At 43.7% G+C, this 21,226-nt stretch overlaps 1 protein-coding gene across 4 annotated transcripts in view; it reads left to right on the top strand.

Annotated features, from left to right (window-relative positions):
* Nucleotides 1–21,226, top strand: part of LOC138742700 (mediator of RNA polymerase II transcription subunit 12-like protein) — a 404,210-nt gene that overhangs the window by 80,098 nt on the left and 302,886 nt on the right. For 3 of the 4 annotated variants that reach the window (XM_069897449.1, XM_069897451.1, XM_069897453.1), the window contains exons 7-9: nucleotides 7,004–7,114; nucleotides 11,615–11,887; nucleotides 20,239–20,349. In XM_069897449.1, coding sequence (XP_069753550.1) covers nucleotides 7,004–7,114; nucleotides 11,615–11,887; nucleotides 20,239–20,349 — 495 coding nt within the window. The remainder of the gene's footprint in view (nucleotides 1–7,003; nucleotides 7,115–11,614; nucleotides 11,888–20,238; nucleotides 20,350–21,226) is intronic. The other variant, XM_069897452.1, reaches the window with a different exon arrangement.

The raw sequence follows: 21,226 nt of genomic DNA on the forward strand, positions 1-21,226 counted from the left end.
GGATGCTTCTGGTCAGAGTGTACTGACAGACCTGTTGCATGATTCCAGAGGTTACTGTTCTGTCCCATTTGGTGACTATATTGTTGACCTATTTCCTACAGTATCTTTTTATCCACTTCCATTTTAATTCCTTAGTCTAAGTCTGATATGTTTGCAGATTTAGTTACACACCAAGCTCCTTTTTAAATCATTGCTTGACCCTTTGCCAAACACAATTGTGTTGATGGGCGAGAAGTCATAAAAGTGAAAGGGGGAGAGAGCTGTATTTATAAGGCAGCTGCTTACAGCATTGGATGGTCCCAAGCTGCTGTGCAACCAATGATGTACTTTTGAAAGGTTGTTACTCTTGTCATTTTGGAAACTAATATGTGCATGTCAAGATTCAAGACACAGCAATGTGAGGATTTGACTAATTTTGCAATGAGAAGTGTTTGGATAGGTTGGGGTTGTTTTCTTTGGAGCAGAGGGGAGTGTTCAGATTTGTGAAGGACTGGTGAGGATGCCACTAATGGCTCCTCTCGTCTTGTTTAAAATGCCACTGTGAAATCCTTCACAGGGTGGAGTGGTTAACGCAACCCCTTTACAGTGCCAGCCATTGGTTCCGGGGTTCGAATCCTGCACTGTCTATAAGGAGTTTGTACGTCTCTCTGTGTCTGCATGGGTTTTCCATGGGGTCTCCGCTTTCCTCCCACCCTTTAAAAGAAAAACATACTGGGGTGTAGGGCAAACGTGTGTAATTTGGTGGCCAGGCCCGTGGGCCGAAATGGCCTGTTACCGTGCTGTATAAACTTAAATTTAACCTGAGAGCAGAGTTGTCTGACAGAGCAGCACTCCCTCAGTATAACATTAGACTGTTGGCTAATGTTATTTGTATTCAAGCATGGGATCATAATCTTTTATGTTCTGATTGAGCAGGGAATGCATCAGTGATGGAGGGGTTAACTAATGAAGAGAGATTGAGTTGAGAGATTGTACTTGCCGGAATTCAGAAGAATGAGAGTGGATCTTTTAGAGACAATATAAAAGTATCAAACACATAGTTAAGATAGAAGTAGCTAAGTTGTTTCCTACTGATGGATGTGACTAGAACAAGGGGACATAGTATCAAGATTCAGGGTAGTAGATTTAGATCAGAGATAAGGAGGAACTTTTTCCCAGAGTGGTTAACCTATTGAATTCTCTGCCCATTGAAGCAGTGGAGGTAACCTCAGTAAATATATTTAAGACAAGGTTTGGATAGATTTTTACATAGTTGAGGAATTAAAGGATGTGGGGAAAAGGCAGGTGGGTGGAGATGAGCCTCACATTAAATCAGCCATGATCTCATTGAACGGCGGAGCAGGATCAATGGGCCGGGTGGCCGACTCCTGCTCCTATTTCTTATATTCTTTAAAAAAGGAAATGAATATTTCCTTTGCAATTTTTGTAATATTTGTTTCAGGCTTGTGAATTCTGTTCTCATGGCCATCTTTTCTTGTCCAGATTAAATGGCTCACTTTATTAACTTCATTGGTGGTAAAGATCAGTTGGAGAACAACAATATTTCAAAGAATTTTACAGCCAGTTCATTGTTTTTTTTACACTTTATAACTGCATCTGTGGGTCAAAATTTGAAAATTTATTTCAGAAACAGTGAAGCTAATCAAACAAGTTACCTTCATATACAACACACGAGGGTGATGGATGTTCGCTGTAGATTTTGTTGGGGATTGATTTTGCACAGCAATCCCCTCTAATGGTTTTGTTGTGTGTAAAATCTTTGTAATGACTGGGCCACCAAGAGGGAATGGAGTGGTTAAACTAAAAAACTAACGAGAAAGTTCCTTCGTGAGACATTCTGTGTTCAGATCGAAAATAATTTAAAATGCAAATATGACTTTATTTATCTCCTGCCTTTTATGTTCAACACAGTCACGATTCTGTGATCAAACCATGGCAACGTAGTTAGCTCTGCTGGAACATTTGTATTGATTGGGCTTACAAAGAAAGGAGAATCACGGAAAATTTTGGTCACAGAAGGGAGCCATTCAGCCTGTCAAGCTTCTGCTAGTTCTGTCGCCCTCAAATTTGATGGCCTTTCAGGTTCACAACTTGTTACGATAATGGCTTCTGCCTTACCTATCTTTTTTCGGGGAGTGAGAGCCAGAGCCTTACCACCTTCTGGGTGAAAATATTTGTTTTTCCTCTCTGGTCTAATTCTTTGACCATTTATTTCCCCTGTATTATTTTCCCATGTATTGGAGAAAGCATAGGGTTTCCTCTGGGTGGTCCAGTTTCCTCCCACCCTCCAAAACGTTCGAATATTGTAGGTTAATTTGGGTGTAATTGGGCGGCACGGGTTTAAAATGGCAGAAATCAGCTGCTACCGTGTTGTAAATAAAATTTAAAATGACATGGTTAGCCCAATGCTGTTAAAGCACCTGCGACCCAGGTTCGAACCGATGCTGTCTGTAAGGGGTTTGTATGTTCTCCCTGTGTCTGTATGTGCTTCCTCCGCGTGCTCCCTTCAAAATGTATGGGGGTTATAGGTTAATTGGGTGGCACAGACTCGTGGGCTGAAGGGTCTGTTATCCTATTGTATGCTTACATTTTTTAAAAAAAAAATGAAAAGATCAAGTCACTGCATTGTTGATCAACTGTGTTCTCTGCAGTTTGCTGCCTCGCTTAACGAGCCCTAACATTCACTTGAGGAACAGCAATTGCTCTTTTCTCTGGGCTCTTTGAAGCCTTCCAGACTTGACATGAATTCCCCTCGGATTCTATTGTTCACACAAGGTGCAAATTATACAAGCCAATAACCCATCAATCCACAGGTCTCTGGGATATGGGAGGAAATCTGAGCATCCGGGGACACAGAGAGAACATGTAAATTCCACACATAGCACCAGAGGTCAGAATTGCACCTGGGGTTGATGGAGCAATGTGTCATTTGTGTTGGCCTGAGATCCCATGGGCATCAATTGAATTATTTATTGTCATATGTTCCAAATAGAGTGGGAAGACTTTGCTTTTGCACGTTATCCAGGTATGTCAACTCAGACTGTGTAAAAATGAAACAAAAGTTCTGCAAATAGTGTTACAGATAGAAACACAGTTAAAGCTGTGCAGAGGCGCAATGATGCAAGATTGTGAGATCAAGAGATCATCTATTACCAAGAAGGGGTTTGTTTGTTTTTGATCAGCTTACCCTGCTGGACCTTGTCACAAGAACTACATGAAATGCACTGCCCTCTTTTTCCATAATTGTCAGCGCCTCTGCAAGTTCGTCAGTCCAGTTAGATGTTCTTCCTTCAAATTCACTTTCCTTCATCAATCCACATTTGTTTGAATGAAAATTTGTATTTCCTCTTGTGGTTTGTTCCAATATATTGGCCACCTCTAAAGTTAAACCAATGGGGCTTGTAATCAGCATTGTTAGTTCCTTCAACTCTTCTATAAAACAATAATGTACTGAACACTCCAGAAAACTTCTACAAGTTATGATGGAGAGCGTTCTGGCTGGATCACTGTCTGGTACGGAGTTGCCAAGGCTCAGGACAAGAAAAAATTCCAGAGGATTATTAACTCATCATGTGACATCACAGGGCACCAATCTTCACTCCATCTACAAGAGGCAGTGTCTTAAGAAAGCAGCTTCTATCCTCCAGGACGCCCACCACCCAGGCCATGCCCTCTTCACTCTGCTACCATTGGGGAAAAAAGTGCAGGAGCCTGAAGGCGAGCACTCAGCGGCACAAGGACAGCTTCTTCCCTTTCGCCATCAGTTTCCTGAATGAACAGTGAACCATAGGCACTGCCTCACTTTGACCTTTTCTTTTTCTTGCACTATTTTTATTTATTTTGTAAGGTAGAGAGGGTGCAGAGAAGATTTACTAAAATGTTGTCTGGATTGTAGTATCTAGAATACAAAGAAAGATTGAGAGACTGGGTCTTTGGTCATTGGAGCGTAGAAGGTTGAGGGGGGATTTGATAGAGGTATTTAAGATTTTGAGGGGAATAGATAGAGTAGATGTGAATAGGCTCTTCCCCTTGAGGGTAGGAGAGATTGGAACGAGGGGGCATAAGTTAAGGGTTAGGGGGGCAAAAGTTTAGACGTAACATGAGAGGAAGCTTCTTCACTCAGAGTGTGGTGGCTGAGTGGAATGACCTTCTGGAAGAGGTGGTTGCAGCAGGGTCAATTAAGAGAAGGTTGGATGAGTGCATGGATGTGAGGGGATTGGAGGATTATGGGCAAGGAGTGGGTAGGTGGGACTAGAGGAGTTGACTTAAATCGGTGCGGACTAGAGGGGCCGAGATGGCCTGTTTCCGTACTGTAATTGTTATATGGTTGTTATATGGTCATATAAATGTTTGCACTGTTGATGCCATTGCAAATCGGTGAATTTTGTGGCATGTCATTAACAATAAATTCTGATATAATGTAAATAATTCTGTGATTCTAAATTTTCTGTGATCAATGCATTAAGAATCTTGAGGGTAGTTTTAAGATTAATTCTTTATTATGGTCATCAGTGCAGATTTCCCAAACCTGGAAGCTTCAAGTACGCAGAATATGAACAAAAATGTTTTCCTCATAGTACTGGAGTGTTTTTCTCCCAGCAATGAGAACGGGATAGAATAAATATCAACAGAAGTCCTTCTCACATCAGTGCAGATTTATGTAGAAGCTGCTCTTCAGTATAAAAAGAGGTGGCATTGCAAATCGGTTGAAACTCACAGCTGTTGAGCAAATGGGGCTTAAAGAAGGAGCTGTTGGCTTCAGTTCCCCTTTTTGAAATTGAACCGTTAACAAAGAATTATTATTAATTCACGAGCTGTTTCTCTTTTACAGTTAGGCTGAGTTTTGCCAAAACTTACATCTGCTCAGGCGGAACTTTGCTGAGTCACTGTGATGTGTGTCCGGGTGACTCATTAGATAGAATCTCAGCTCTGAGCTCAAGGTTCAGCTGTTTCCATGATTGTGCCTTTTGTACATTGTATATGGGGCTGCAATGATGGGTATTGGAAAACATTATTTTATTTTTTGCATCCCTATTTTGCACCACCTAATTTTTAAACTCTCATTGATAACAATGATACCTTTAAAACAAGATATGCAGAATTGGCAAGACACATAAAGCTCCTGATATCCAGAATACAAGCAAGATTCAATTCATTGTTGCAGTAATAAAATAGGGTCGTATTACATGAAATTCCCTTTTGTCTGCTGCAAGGCAGACAGATTCACAACCAGCAGAAATTTCCTAGCCATCTCTTACATTTCTTGTAGTCAGAGAAAGCCCCCCCCCGCCCCCGAATCACCGAGTGTCCAAAGATTTGCCTTCGCAGTCGCCCAGAGTCTAGTCCAAAATATTGGCGACCTGAGCTCCAGATCTGAACCTACGACACCATCAGGGACCCTTCGGAACCTCCTCGCATCCCAGATCCGATACCTGGTAACCCCCCTGGCCAGTTTGAGCCAGTCTCCAGCAGTCAGCTGCCCAGCATGAGTCTCCCGACAGCAGACTCCGACAGCCTGTGGGCTCCTCACCCCCTAGTCTCCAGCAGTCTGCTGCAGAGCCCCTTCACTGTTTCACCGCCGTGGTCACAGACCCATGGGTCATCTCTTTCACTTCTCCCTCTCAGACGGGGGGGGGTTGGTCTTTCCATCTTCTGGTGCCTGGCTCCAGTCCCTCCGCTTTCCCGGAGTCTGCAGCCCCTCGTGGCTGCTGCCGATTAATAGGTCTTGGACGCAGATCCTGAGGTCGCGGGATTTAAAATCAAACCCCCTCGGCTCCCTCAAAGCCCACGTGGACCCCACAGCAGTCAACTGGATGGATGGACCCCCCCCGGGAGCAGTGCACCTCCGCTCCCCACGGGTCCACTACTGCGGCTCCGTCAGCGCCACCATCTTAACCAGAAGCCTCAAGCAACTGGCAAAAAAATCTGCATATTAGATTTGTTTGATGAAGCTGTGGGTAAGTTTTAGTTTGGCATTGTAAGAGTCTTAAGCAAGTAGAAAATACATTTATCTGGCATCTACCAATCCCCAGAGGTACCGGACACCAGTTTTATTTTTTTTTACTGTATACAGCATCAGTTTAAATGGTCCAATGGAAGAACATTATAGCAAACTACTGCAGCAGCTGGAAATCTGAAATAAAACAGAGAATGGTTGAAATAGTCAGCAGGCCAGGCGGCATCCACAAAGAGAGCACTATGGAGTCAAACGCCGGAATCTGGATGGTGCAGCAGCAATGGGACGACATTTTGACCTGAAACGTTGACATTTTGAGCCAAAACCCTTTATCGAGACCGAAATGACAATCCAGTCTTGATAAAGGGGTTCAACTCGAGACATCAATCATTCTTTTTCTCCCACTGATGCTTAACCATCTGAGTCCCTCCAGCAGATTATGTTTAGAAGAGAACATTCGTTAGCATTTCTGAACGATCATCTTCCATCATTTTTTTCTTAGCAATTTCTGGATTATTAACGCAATTTCTGACTGGACCTGGATTAATGCACTCGTTAATTTTGTAATTTTGATAAGTATAATTTCTGTAATCTTATTTGCTTCTCCCTACTGTTGGGAATTGTTGCATCACGAGAGAAAGGAGTTTGGTGCTGCCCAAACCTCAGTGACCTCCCTTACCCTCTCGGCAGCTGTAGAACATACAACATACATTACAGCACAGTTACAGGCCCTTCACTCACAATGTATGCTAACCTACTCCATAACAATCTTCACCCACTCACACCCAGAACCCTCTATTTTTCTTCCATTTATGTGCCCGTCTGATATCCCTATTGTATCAGCCATCCAGGCATTCACTACACTCTGAGTAAAAAGAACGTGCCTCGTAAACTTCCCTCCACTCTTGTATTGGCTATGATCAAGCTATAGAGCAAGTATTTAAGTAGAAGATGCTTTAGGTCCTTTGTCAGGATCAAAGTTGTTTGCTGAAAGTAGTAAATCACTGCAATTTGAGGCCATTGTAACTTTTAGCCATGTCATTGCAGGATGGGATGTTGGAACGGCATGAGTACTTGACCTGGATCCTGGAGGTTCTGGAGAAAGTCAGACCAGCAGATGATGAGATCCTTAAGCTGCTGTTATCTTTAATGCTGCAGGTAAACAGATGGAGGATATCCTCCTGCACAACTCAACGCAAGCGCCTTTCTCTCAATTTCTCCATCCTATCTGCTCCCAGGATGAGGACTTCCATGCCATATCATCAGAGATGCCCTCCTTCTTCGAACAATGTGACTTTCCCTTTCCCACCATCTACTCAGCCCTCATCTGCATTTCCTCTGTTAACCACACATCTGCCCTGGCTCCCTCCGCCCCCACGTGCAACAAGGACAGGATTCCCCTTGTCTCATCTACCACCCCTCCAGCCTCCAGGTCTAGCATATCCTCCTCTGCCGTTTCAGCTACCTACATCATGATTTGACCATCACCACACACATTATGCCTGCTCCTCCCCGCTCCATCTTCTGCAGGGATGGCTCCCTCCGTGACTCCCTCATCCACTCCTCCTTCCCCACCAATTGTCCCCTTGGCACCTACCCCTGTGCCCACAAGAGATGCTGCACGTGCCCACTTCTCCTCCCACCATTTGGGACTCAAAACTGTCCTTCCAAGTGAAGGAACGCCTCACATGTGAATCTGCAGGGGTCATCTACTGCATGTTGTGCTCCCATTGTGGTCTCCTGTACATCAGAGAGATTAGGTGCAGACTGGGAAATTGCTTCGTTGATTACCTCGGCTCCGTTCATCGCAATAACGTGGATCTCCTACTGGTCGTCCACTTCAATTCCCCGTCCCATTCCCTTGCTGACATGTCTGTCCATGATCTCGTGCTCTGCCAGACTGAGGCCATCTGCAAATTGCAGGAACAACACCTCATCTTCCGCAAGTACAGATGGTATTAACGACGCTTCTCCAGTTTCCATTAAACCCATCTTCTCCAGTTCTCTCTCTTCCCTTTTCCCTCTGTCTCCTTTCACAGATCCAGAATCAATTTTCATATTTCCTCTTATATCCAATTGACACCTTTTGTCTGTTGATCTGGACTCCACTCCCTACCATTCTTCCCCCTTTCTCTCTGCAACCTTTCATTCAGACGCCTGCCTGCTTTTTCCTTATTCCTTGAAGAAGAGCTCAGGCCCAAAACATTGGCAGTATATCTTTACCTCCTACTGATGGCCCAAGACTGGCTGAGTTTCTCCAGCATCAGTGGGAGAGAAAGAATGGTCAACGATTCGAGTCAGAATTCTTTGTCAAGTGTTAATCTTGATGAAGAATTTCGGCTCGAAATATCGACGATTCTCTTTCTTCCTCTGATGCTGCTCGTCCCACTAAATTTAGCCACCTGATTGTTTAGTTTCAGATACTAACAATTGCAGTCTCCTGTGTGTCTCGAGGATTTCAAGGGTTCATATTTATTATCAGCGTATATAAGTGACATCGCAGTTTGACAACCCTGAGATTCTTTTTCTGTGGAGCAGGCAGAATTTCTAATTAGTAGTAAGCTCTATTTAAAGAAAGAACTGTAAACACTTTGCAAATGCCAAAGTTTCAATATTCAGTAATAAATAAATAATGAGCAAAGAAAGAGTCCTTAAATGAGTCTGTTGTTCAAGAGTCTGATGGTTGAGGGGTATTAACTGTTCCTGAACTTGGGGTGGGACAAGTCTTGAAGCACCTGGACCTCCTTCCTGAATGCAGCAGCGAGAACAGAGCATGTTCTGGGTGGCGTGGATCCTTGAGGATTGCTGCTGTTCTCCGGCGCCACTGTTCCCTGTGGTTGTCTCAGTGGTGGGGAGAGTTTTGCTTGTGATGTCCTGGCTTGTCTCTATTACCTTGTGCAAGGTTTTCCATTCAGGGGTATTGATGCTTCCTTGCCAGGCCGTGATGCCGTCAGCAAGCTTTCCATTTCTGTATGAAACCAAGTTTTTGTAATGAAATAGAATGAAAAAAAGATTATTTAACTTAACCAGCTGGTGTTAGCTGCAGGTTATTTATCAAGCTCCAATGAGCTCATGCTGTCTGAAAAAAATCGACCAAAACATTTGTTGCTTGATACACAACAAATAGGAATGTTGGTGATAAAATGTCTTCCCTGTGAAACACATTCGCACTAAAAATGAACAAGCTTATAGATTATTACACTTTCCCATCAATGGTCACCTTTGAAATTTATAAAGGTTGTGATGGCATAGAAGCTGAACAAAGTGGAGAGTTTTCCTGTCCATTTGGTTCATTGATCACTGAGTGTCTTGGAGAGAGAATACCACTGAACCTGTAATGGCATTGTTATTGTTGACTTTCCTACCATCAACATCTTTGAGGGTCTCAATTCATTTAGAGCTTAAATGGACAAGCTGTCTAAATTCTGTGGGGAAAGGGCTAAAAACTTCAAATTCTTGGGTGTCAACATCTCTGAAGATCTGTTCTAGGGCCTCCATGTCGATGCAATTACAAAGAAGGCTTGCCAGCGGCTATACTTCGTGAGAAGCTTCAGGAGATTTGGTGTGATGCCAAAGACTTGCAAATTTCTACAGGTGTCCCATGGAGAGCATTCTGACTGGTTGCAACACTGTCTTGTATGGAGGTACCAATGCACAGGACAGGAAAAGACTGCACAGAGTTGTGAACTCAGCCAGCGCCTTCATGGGCATCAGTCTTCATTTAATTGAGGACATCTACATGAGGTGGAGTATTAAGAAAGCAGCCTTCATCCTCAAGGATCTCTACCACCCTGGCCATTCCCTCTTTACTCTGCTACCATCAAGGAAAGAGGTACAGGAGTAATTCAGGTGTAAGCAATTCAAAGAGGCAGCTCAGAGGGTATTTGAGGATGATTAATGAACATTGGCCTTGGCGGCAATGTTGACATCTTGAAAACAAATGAGAAAAATAAATATAGATTTCAGTTGAAATTGTCCTGGACTGATCTGTAGGCCTGATCAGCTGGGTTGGGATAATTTTTTTTTTAATTTCCCCCTTCAGAAATATAAGAGAATCTGATACAAGTACAAGTTAATTGTCATGTGGACTGAGGTGAAGTGAAAAGGTTTGTTTTGTCTCCTCTCCAGCAAGTCAACACGTACACAAGTACAGCAAATAAAACCTAGAGTTCAGAGAAGACTTTTTCTTCCATCAATTCTTTCTCTCGTACTGTAAGGGGTGTCAGGTGATTCTTCGTCTGCCTTACGGTAGGCAAAAGTTAAAGTGTATCATGTATGTTACATTTTTAATGTATTATTACTTGACAATAAAAGGAACTTTGAGCATCTCCTTAATATCCTAACCATAAAATTGCTCCTGCTCCATCAAAAGACTTGAAACGTCACTTTTGTTTCTTATACTAACTGCAGGAAGTAAGAATTTTGGCTGGCGCACCTGTACATTGTGGAAATTCTGCCTGGCCAGCAGGATAAAGGATCTCCGGGTTGTATGTGATGTGATTTTTAAATTTAGACATACAGCACGGTAACAGGCCATTCTGGCCCACGAGTCAATTAAACTACAATCTCTGGTACATTTCGAACGGTGGGAGGAAACTGGAAACCCACGCCCACATGGGGAGAATGTGCAAACTCCTTACAGACAGCACAGAATTCAAACTCTGGTCCTGATTGGTGGCACTGTAAAGGTGTAGCATTAACCATGCTGCCCCACGTGTACTCTGACAATAACTTTGAACTTTGAACATTGTACTTGTGTGTAAGACACTAAACTCATTGCTCATTACAGCTGTTGAGAAAAATCAGTTAGAATGAAGCAAGGGGACATTATTTTACTAATGTGATGTTTGTTCAAGGGTCTGATAGCATAGGACTCCAGGTTATGATTTGACATCAAAAACAAAGAACACTGCAGCACAATACAGGCCCTTCAGCCCAGGATATTGTGCTGACTTATGTAAACCAACTCCACAAGAATTTAATTCTTCCCTACCTCGCACACATAATTGTAGCGCAATCAATAATCACAAGCAGATACAAAATGAGTGATTAAATGCTTTAACATGCAGAAACATCGGGCATGTCTCTACATGCTTCTGGCCTGGATCCAAGGCTTGTATGGAGGGAGGAGGCTAGGCCTATCAGCCTTTATTGGGAATCCACAGGGAGGAGTTGTAGGGTCAGAAATAGGCCTGCCTGTAGTGAGGTCACACCTGCACTACTGTGTTCCACCACAATAACCCTCTATTTTTCTTACATCAAATTTACCTCTGATATCTTCCCTATTCTTTACAATTTGCATTTGCTTATCCCAGTATTTTACTTCCAGGTTTAATTCCTGTGCTTCTTTCAACTTCAATCTGCTGCATTGTTTTTTGGAGAAATATTTCTCAACCAATAATGCAAACATTGTTGAACTCGGGTTGCTTTTAATGCCTTGAGAACGATACTCAAGAATAATGTGATAGGGTGGCCCATTGCCATTTTTACCCATCTTACTTGGACCTTTGGTTAGATGCAAAGTGTATCTTAATTGGAAAAGTGTCAAGTCTAGCAAACCCTTGGTCATGGAAGGCAGTGGAAAGAATGCAGACAAATGGGTTGATGTTACTTGAGAAAATATGATCTACCACTGACCGCTTTCTCTTCTGGTTTCAGTATTCCGAAGAGTTTGTCCAATCAGCCTACTTGTCTCGTCGCCTTGCTTATTTCTGTGCCAAGAGGCTTTCGGCTCTTCTGAATGAAAACTCTTCGAACCTTGTCCCTGCACATTCGCCTCATATGATCATTGGACCAAATAACCCAGCGCTGACAGCCCCCAGTCAGGCAGCTTCTGCTGCCGTCATGAGTCCAGTGCAGCCGGCCTTTTCGGATTTCCATGCGTGTCCACAGCATCGTCCTTTAGTTTACGGTCTCAGTTGCATGTTGCAGGTGAGTGACTCTTCCAGAATTGAGAAATCTGTGACTCGGCAATTGCAACTCCAAGACATAGGAGTAGAGATAGGCCTAACAGCCCATCGAGTCTGTTCTGCCATTCTAATCATTAGCTGATCCATCCTCCCACTCAGGTCCGCTCCCCAGCCTTCTCCACTTGATACCCTGACGAATCAAATACCTATCAATTTATGTAACGCTGCTGTTTTATTTCAGATGATAATTACAGAGAACAGAGAGTTGGGGGGTGGGGGAACACTTCCTACTGTGTCAGGAACATGGCATCAAATTCATTTATTATTATGACTACGTATACAACTAGATGATCACGGTGCACACACATACACACACAGCACATGATAATATCATATATATAATTTAAACTAAACGCAGGCTGAAAACACAGTTAATAAGTTCCAAAAACATTCAATATTATGGAAAGCCGCACTGTTCAAAGCATTATTACAATGTATTTTAATGTAATACGTTTCAATCCTGAAACTCTAATGCAAATGTGCATAAAATATTTAAAAGGGACATATAAAACTGAAAAATTACAAAGATCTTTACTGGCAATGGGTGAACATTGTTTATTTAAGACAGTTTTATCGTGGCCACTGACGTCAAAGAGAAGCGGGGAGAAAGAACAGGGGAGCGAGGTCCTCCATCTCATTTAAGGGATCAGATCTCCGGGGCAGGATTTGGAGCTGGGCAGGGAGATAAATTGCCCGGTGGCGTATAAAGACCGCCACCTCTGGCTTTGGCTGCGTGGTCAGTCCACTGGCTTGGAGATGGCGGCTGGGGGAGAGGGGGGAGGGGAAGGATGGGGAGATGTCCGAGCTGTGGAATGTGCTGGGGCTGGCTGTGAGGGAGAGGTATGAGGAAGAGGAGTACACCAGGTGGGGCAACGTCTTCACCTACAACAATGTCAATGCCACCAGAGGTGAGTGAAGGGATTGGGGTGTTGGGGGGGGGGGAAACATGTGAAAATATTGCGCTACTGTTGGTAACCCAATATTAATAAAATTTAACAATTTTTGCTTATTACTGTATTAAAATTATAAATCGCATTATTTCAAAACCCACGCTGTTCAAAACCATGTTATTCAAGGCATCTCCGTGCATATAAATATTTTGGAATGTATTGTCTATTGATATCACTGTCTGTGATATCCTGGCCGTCCTGAATTTGATGCTCCTGTACCTCCTTCCTGATGGTAGTGGGTCAAAGATATTGTGTGCTGGATGGAAAGGGTCCTCAATAATTCTTGAACCCCATTTAAGCAAAGCTTCCAGGGAATGTCGTCAATCGGCCATTTTGATAATCCTGCTTCTCTCTCCATTGATGCTGTTTTACCTCTTGAGAATTCGTAGCATTTTGTGCTTCATTTCATGTCTGCAGGGTTTTCCGGCTTAAATTATGGTTATGTTTTAGCCACTGATAACAGACAAAATTGATAAAGTATTTGTTTACAGAGAGCAACACCACTGGCTGGCTGAAGATTGATTCTCTCAAACAGGATAGAGTTGCACAGCTTCTGGTCACTAGGTTTGTGTTGGAATACATGTGGAAAGTACACCTGAAGTATTTATTTTAAAAATGATCTCTATGTGCAGTCCTTGCAAATTTAATGGGCAAGTCAACTCTATTGTCATCTGATTGTACAAGTAAAACCCAACGAAACAGGGTTCTCCGGTCCTCGGTGTAAAAATATGCAGATACACAACCAGACGTAATACACATACAGACAAATAATACACATGCAGGACAAGAATTATTGGTATTAAAATAAATAAATAAACTTTATTTTGTACAAATGAGAGTCTTGGATGGTCAGTGTGAGCAGTTCCATTGGTCGTTCAGCATTCTCACTGCCCTTAGGAAGAAGCTGTTCCTCAGCCTGGCAGTGCTGGCTGTGATCCTCCTATATCTCTTCCTCAGTGGGAGCAGCTGAAAGATGCTGTGTGGAAGGTGGAAGGGGTCCTCAGTGATTTTGCACACCCTCTAAAGACAACGATCCCGGTAGATCATGTTGATGGGTGGCAGGGAGACTCCAGTGATCTTCTCTGCCACGCTTATGGTCCTGCGGATTGACCTCTGATCTATTTCTCTGCAGCAGCTGACCAGGACGCTCTCGATAGAGCTCCTATAGAAGGTTGACATGATGCTGACCAGTAGTCTTGCCCTCTTCATTCTTCTCAGGAAGTACAGTCGCTGTTTCACCTTCCTGACAAGTGAGGAGATGTTGAGCATCCACGATAGGTCACTAGTTAAGTGAACTCCAAGGAACTTGGTGCTCTCCACTCTCTCTACTGTAGAGTTGTTGATGTGGTCATTCCTGGTTCTCCTTTGTCTTGTCCATGTTGAGACTCAGGTTATTGCTCTCACACCATTTCACAAGATATTCCACCTCTTTTCTGTAGTGTAACTCCTCATTGTTGATGACGAGGCCGACAACTGTTGTGTCATCCATGAACGATGGCACTATTGGAGCTGGATCTGTCGATGCAGTCGTGGGTCAGTAGAGTGAACAGGAGTGGGCTGAGAACAACAGCCCTGATGTGCGCCAGTGCCCAGCGTGATGTTGGAAAGTCCAGGATCCAGTTTCAGAGAGGGGTGTGGAGACCCAGTGAGGACAGCTTCTCCACCAGCCTTTGGGGAATGATTGTATGAAATACTGGGCTGAAGCCATGTTGACAGTGGAATGCTCTTTGGAGCCTCCTTTTGGAACATTCTCCTTGTGTCCATTCAAAAAGGGATGGATCCTTTCATTGATGTAGAATACAAAGCTCATGTGTTGTCAGAAGGATCCAGAACCATGGATAACCAATCCTTCAGCTTTGGGCTGAATGGGAGGATGGCATGGGTTCTTACCACACAAGGTTGTGCAGGGGAATAATCTTTGGTGCTTCTATGGACTCAAATGACCTCCATTCCAAAAGTGAGTCCTTGAAGACTCGTGTCTTGTCATGTAATACTAGAATGTTTACTATCAGGAAGACAGAGAGTTGCCACTTTATTCAGCACCCCTCACAGGGTGAAGCCCCAGTTTTGTAAACCCTTGGTTTACAAGACTAGTGTTCTAACCACTGAGCTATTGAGCCACTGACTACTACAAGGCAGCAGGAGGTGTTGATGGGTAGGATGTTCGGCAGGTAATACACTTATTTTGCCAACTTTGTTTGGTCTTTACATGCTACTGTCATGGAAACTCCATGCCTTCTTCAATGCTCCTTCTCCAAATATTCTCACGTGGCAGAGAATATGTTACCTTTTTGAGAACCACCCTAATATGTTATTCCTGTCTTCTTAGAACTCTCTTGCTGAGTGATTGCTTTGGGAGTCTGGAGTTGTTCACCCACAAGATCTGGTCCATCTGTTCACCCACAAGATCTGGTCCATCTGTTCACCCACAAGATCTGGTCCATCTGTTCACCCACAAGATCTGGTCCATCTGTTCACCCACAACATCTGGTCCATCATGATTAGGTGCCTCAGTGCTGAGTTTGTTTGTGTGAGAGAGGCTGGAGAAATTGGATGATCTATTCTGCAAATGGATGGTGAACTTAGTGGAGAACATTTACTGAGTGGATTCCTACTTTATTTATACTTAAGGAGATTGGACTACTTCCATTCCTCTTGTCAAATGCACAGATACACGTCTCTGTTCTTAATCATCTCTCCCCGTGTTCCATCACTATGTAGAAGTGCTTGTCTCCTTTATCAGATAATCATAGATTGCATCTGAAGAGGGACAAGTGCACAGTTGTTTGTAATTGAGCACCTAAGTGTGGGGTTGGGGTTAGGTGTGGGGTTCAGGTTAGGGTTAGATGTGGGGTTCAGGTTGGGGTTAGATGTGGGGTTCAGGTTGGGGTTAGGTGTGGGGTTCAGGTTAGGGTTAGATGTGGGGTTCAGGTTGGGGTTAGGTGTGGGGTTCAGGTTAGGGTTAAGATGTGGGGTTCAGGTTGGGGTTAGGTGTGGGGTTCAGGTTAGGATTTGGTGTTGGGTTCCAGTTAGGGTTGGATGTCTGAGTTGAGTCAGTCCTGCAAGTTACGGGTACTTGTGCTGAGGAACTCAGGCATTCCTTGCAGAACTGTTGGCACCTCGCCATGACATCTGGACCAATAAACCTTGTATGACAAATAGCTTTTACATCTTGTCACAGAAGGGAGACTCCATGAAAGTTGTAGAGTCTTGTCATTTCTAAGAGTGGTAGTTTCCACATCTAATCATTAGCCAGGCTGTGCACCAAAAAGACATTTGCCCATGTCGGGAGTTGGCCTTCAGTTTTGCCCAGCACTGGAGACAGCTGGATACTCAACATCTGTCATCTGTCACCTCTGCAAGTCGTTTCTTGTCAGTATTGTTCCTTTGTTGTTTCTCTCTTGCCAGCACCCATTATGGTCATTTGTTGATGTAACTGAACAGGTGTCACATTTTTTTTCCCTGAGGACATTCTTCTTTCTTCTTTGGCTTGGCTGCGCGGACGAAGATTTATGGAGGGGTAATGTCCACGTCAGCTGCAGGCTCGTTTGTGGCTGACAAGTCCGATGCGGGACAGGCAGACACGGTTGCAGGGGCTGCAGGGGAAAATTGGTTGGTTGGGGTTGGGTGTTGGGTTTTTCCTCCTTTGTCTTTTGTCAGTGAGGTGGGCTCTGCGGTCTTCTTCAAAGGAGGTTGCTGCCCGCCGAACTGTGAGGCGCCAAGATGCACGGTTTGAGGCGATATCAGCCCACTGCCAGTGGTCAATGTGGCAGGCAAAAATGTCTGAATGTATTGGTACAATAAAACCCTTGTTATCTGGAATTCAAGCAACAGACAACCTCAAGCAATCAGTGAAGAAAATTGCAAAAAATAAAATTGGGATAAACTATGGAAGTGTGGCGCTTGCAGGAACTGAAGGAAATCACTGCTGCCACAGCGAAGGTCGTTAACCTCTGTTTTTATCCAAATTCAGCATGCCCCCCCCCCCCTCTCAGGGCAGCATGAGCTCAGTCAACTGGTGCATTGCGATGTCATAATCGCTGCCCAGGGCGGGCGCTGGAAGGGAGGCTGGACGACGCCATTTCCCCACGGCTGTCCTGCCACGTGGCGGTACAAGCGGGGTCGGTTTGCCATGAGGACGTGCGCCACCACAGAAGTTTAGAATCGGTGCGCCTTGCCGATAGTTCGCCAGTCACAACAAACAATCTCAAGCAAGCAGAAAATTCACTTATCGGGCATCTACCAATCCCCCATAGGTGCCGGGGGTTTTACTATATGTGCCTGCAGCACTTCATGAAAGGCTGCGCCAAACACAACTGAATTTACACTTTTGCCACTGATCCTATTTAGTATTTTGAGCTGAAATTAAAAAAAATCACAACAGCAGATGCTGGAAATCTGAAATAAAACAGAACATTTTGGGAAAAGCCAGCCAGGCAGCATCCATGGAAAGAGGTGTTTCTGGCAGTGATTTGAGTGAGCTTGTAACTCTGCAGAATGACTCAGCAGCAAATGGCCGTCTTATCAGAAGTGCCTGAATTTGACTGGTTTATTTTTGATTTTGTTTGGGGATTGTTTGACTTTTTTTTAGTGCTTGGTAGAATCAGCTGTTTGGTTATTAAAATAACTTAATTAGAAGATGCATAAACCTTCAGACTATTTCAAGCACGTACATTAAAATGAATGAAATGTATGGATCAAAACATCAGACAATCATGCCAAAGGTTTGGCTTTGTACACTGGGATAACACGTAGAATATACTTGATGTCTGAGAAAATCAGGAAAACAAAGAGATGCTGGACATCTGAAACAAAAAACGGAAAATGCTGAGAAAGACACACCCAGGTCTTGCAGCGTCTGTGGAAAGAGAAAATGTATTTATTTTAGGTTGCAGGCCTTGAGATGTCTTAGAATTAGGAGGCAAGGCAAGGCTCGCGATTTTTCCTTGCACGAGAAAAGAAAAAACACAAACTGGAAGTGGTTCGGGTTTTTAAAAAAATTATTGTTACTGTTAGATTTATTTACATTTGTTTGAAGACACATTTTTGTCATCTCAGTGAACTTTTCCAGTATTTTTTCCATTGATAAAAATCCCTGAAAGAGGAAGTTGCTTCACATCGAGGTAAACAGGAAGTGGAGAGCTAGTACAACACGCAAAAGTAATGGGGGAACCCAGCAGGCCTCACAGCATCCGTGGAAAGCAATAGGCAGTCGACATTTCGGGTCTGAGCCCTTCTACCTGAAAAGGAACCCAGGCCTGAAATGTTGACTACCTATTGCTTTCCTTGGCCACATTTCACATTGATTAATCGCGCACTTTATTCTTGCTTCTGGATATTGCTGGGTATAGACAGGCTGTGATGTTATCCTCAATTACAACCATGACTGCACTTCAGAAATACTTACATTCTGAAATTTAGACATACAGCATGGTAACAGGCCCTTCCTGCCTATGAGCCCGTACTGCCCAAATATCACAGTTAACCTACAATCCCCGTAAACATTTGTTTGAAGGATGGGAGGAAACCAGAGCACCCAAAAGAAACCCACGCAGACAAGGGGAGAATGCACAAACTCCTTACAGACAGCGCAGGATGTGAACCTCGATCGCTGGCGCCGTAATAGCATTGTACTAAACCCTGCTGCCACACTGGTCATTTCATTGACCATTTGTTATTGATGCTAGATGCTATGCAATAGAATGTACCCACTCTCTCTTCTTTGGAGAAGATACTGTTTCCACTCTTTTAAATGTAATGGTGCTTGACAATTTTTTATCGTCAAATGCAATGTGATCGTTTGCCAACTTGATCGATCTGACCTGTCTAATTGGGGAAAGGATCAAAATGTGAGCCTCTTTGGTCCCCCATTTAAAAAAAAATATTTTATGCTTAGATATTGGTAATATTTTAAAATTTCCACTGTTTACTTGAACAGCTGCAGTCCCGCCACTTGGGATTTTGATCGTTATTTCCAGTATTTCTAATTTGGGAGTATGCCGTACAACATGTCATCAGGGAGTGTAGCTGTGCCTTGCGGAGAAATAAACCACCCATTTCATGATCCTGTTCAATTTGTTGCCCTTAACCTACGACCTGCTTATTTGTAAAGTGATAAACAGAAGCCCTTTTCACACTTGCATGTGGTCCCAGAATTAACGGCCAATCGGCTGAAAAAGGGTCAAGGGTGAAAACAGAATCGCCCGAACGACATCATTCCACACTAGGGATAGACAGGCTCGGTGTCTACAGACGCCGGCGTTCCAATCAGTCAAGTGTGAAACTGAGAACTGCATTCGGTTACTTCCGACTGAAGTTAGAGCAGTCCTATCCCAGGGGATGGCACCTTGAAAGCCTGAAAGGGTGCAGTGTCCCGGTTAAGAGTGGCCAAGTGTGAACAACAAAAACACCATTCCTATCCGGGACACGGAACGGCTGATTTACTGGGAAGCAAGTGAAAAAGGGGCTTAATAAAAATATGAAAGTTTATTGTGAAATACACAGGTACAATGGACAGATGCTCTGAAATTCTTACTTGCTGCAGTCACGCAGGTACATACGATAGATCAAAAAGTATAAATTATAATGTGACATGAGACAGAAAAAAGATAAATAGAAGAATAAATTGACCATCTTAATGTGCAGACAGATCTTCTTGTGGAGTCGGAATAATTAAATAAACAAAACACTGGAGGGGCCAAGAGGTGATAGACGTGAAGATTAAGCCAGGAGGTTGGAGCAGGTGGGGTGGGGATGGGCAGGATTCTGAACAGGCTGAAGCTCTGTGACCCCATCCCTCCAACTCTCCGGCTTCTTTATGATGCTCTCACCACTCGGTCATCTTCCCAGCATTTCCCACATGTCTTGTGGGTGCATGCTTGTGAAGTGTCTTGTGATATTTTATTGCCTTGTGGCAAGGTCTAGAGCTGGTGCAGAAATTATGTGTGCTACATTATGGAGTTTAAGAAGAAAACTGCTTCTGGGAACACAATGCAAATGAAGCAGTAATGCATGTGAACACCTCAACGTGTTAAACACATGACTGACTTTCTCTACCAGTAGATTTTAGGACATGGAGCTACTCCTACAGAAGGCTACAATAAATGCGAGAGTTAAAAGGAGAGCAATCTGTACTATCCTGTCTACTGGCCTTTCAAGCTAGTTAGGTTATCTTTGAGGTGTTTGAATTGTACAGCATTGAACAGGCCCTTTGTCCCAACTTGTCTTTGCTGACCAGATTGGCATTCAGGGTCAGTTCCATTTGCATACATTTGGTCCATATCCTCCAATGCCCTTCCCAAATTTGTCCAAAATGTCTTTTCACTGTTAAAGTTGTGCCTGACTGTACAGTTTCCTCTGGCAGCTTGTTCCAGGTTTGGACCACCCACTGAGTGGAAAAAGTAGCCCTTTGGGTCCTCCTGAAATCTCATCCTTAAACTATGTCCCATCGTTCTACCCAGAAAAGAAAACAGCGGTGAGCATTTACTTTACTTGTGCCTCTCAGGATTTTGTACACTTCTATAAGATTATCACTCAGCCTCCTGTGGCCTCAGGAATAAAGACCAAGCCTATCTAACCTCTCCCTCTATAACTCAGGCCCTCCAGTACTGGCAGCAGGTTGGCGCCTTTGCTAAATTATTGATGTTCATGAGTTCACTTTCGATTACTTTCTCGTCTATTGTGCTGTGGCCTAACTGCAACCCTGAACAAGACCCAAGCCTCCAAATCACACTGTCTACCATGCCATACTCCTAGGTAGACCACCCTCCCAAGCCCTTCCTAATTTCATCCTCCTCAACCATGACAAGCATTGGATCACAACCCATGGTTTCTAATTGTTATTCCACATCTGATGTGCTCTGAGGTGACCATTCCTCCACCATTCCCCACTCAGTTACCTTGACTGTGACCCTTCTCTGTTCCCCATATCCAAACTGGGTAACCAAGGACCGACTATTGTGCAAGAGCTGCACTATTGCATACAATTGGGCCTCTTGCAGATTCACTGTTGACCCTACCTCCTATGCATCATTGGATAACCCTTTCTTTAAATTTAAATGAAATTTAGACATACAGCACGTAACAGGCCATTTCTGCCAATGAGCATGTGCTATCCAATTTTGATCAGTACAGTGGGAGGAAACTGGAGCACCCAGAGGAAACCCACGCAGACACGGGGAGTACAAACTCCTTACAGATAGCGCCGGATTTGAACCTGGTTTCTGGCTCACTGATGCCCACCTCGCTTTTACTGTGGCTTTCTGCAGGAATAGCTTCATGTCCTGCGTGCACAACTAAAATCTGGGGGTAAAGGAGGCCAATCATATGTTAAACGTGTTGAGGTGTTCACA

Source organism: Narcine bancroftii, chromosome 9, assembly GCF_036971445.1.
Source record: "Narcine bancroftii isolate sNarBan1 chromosome 9, sNarBan1.hap1, whole genome shotgun sequence".
Classification (NCBI taxonomy): Eukaryota; Metazoa; Chordata; class Chondrichthyes; order Torpediniformes; family Narcinidae; genus Narcine; species Narcine bancroftii.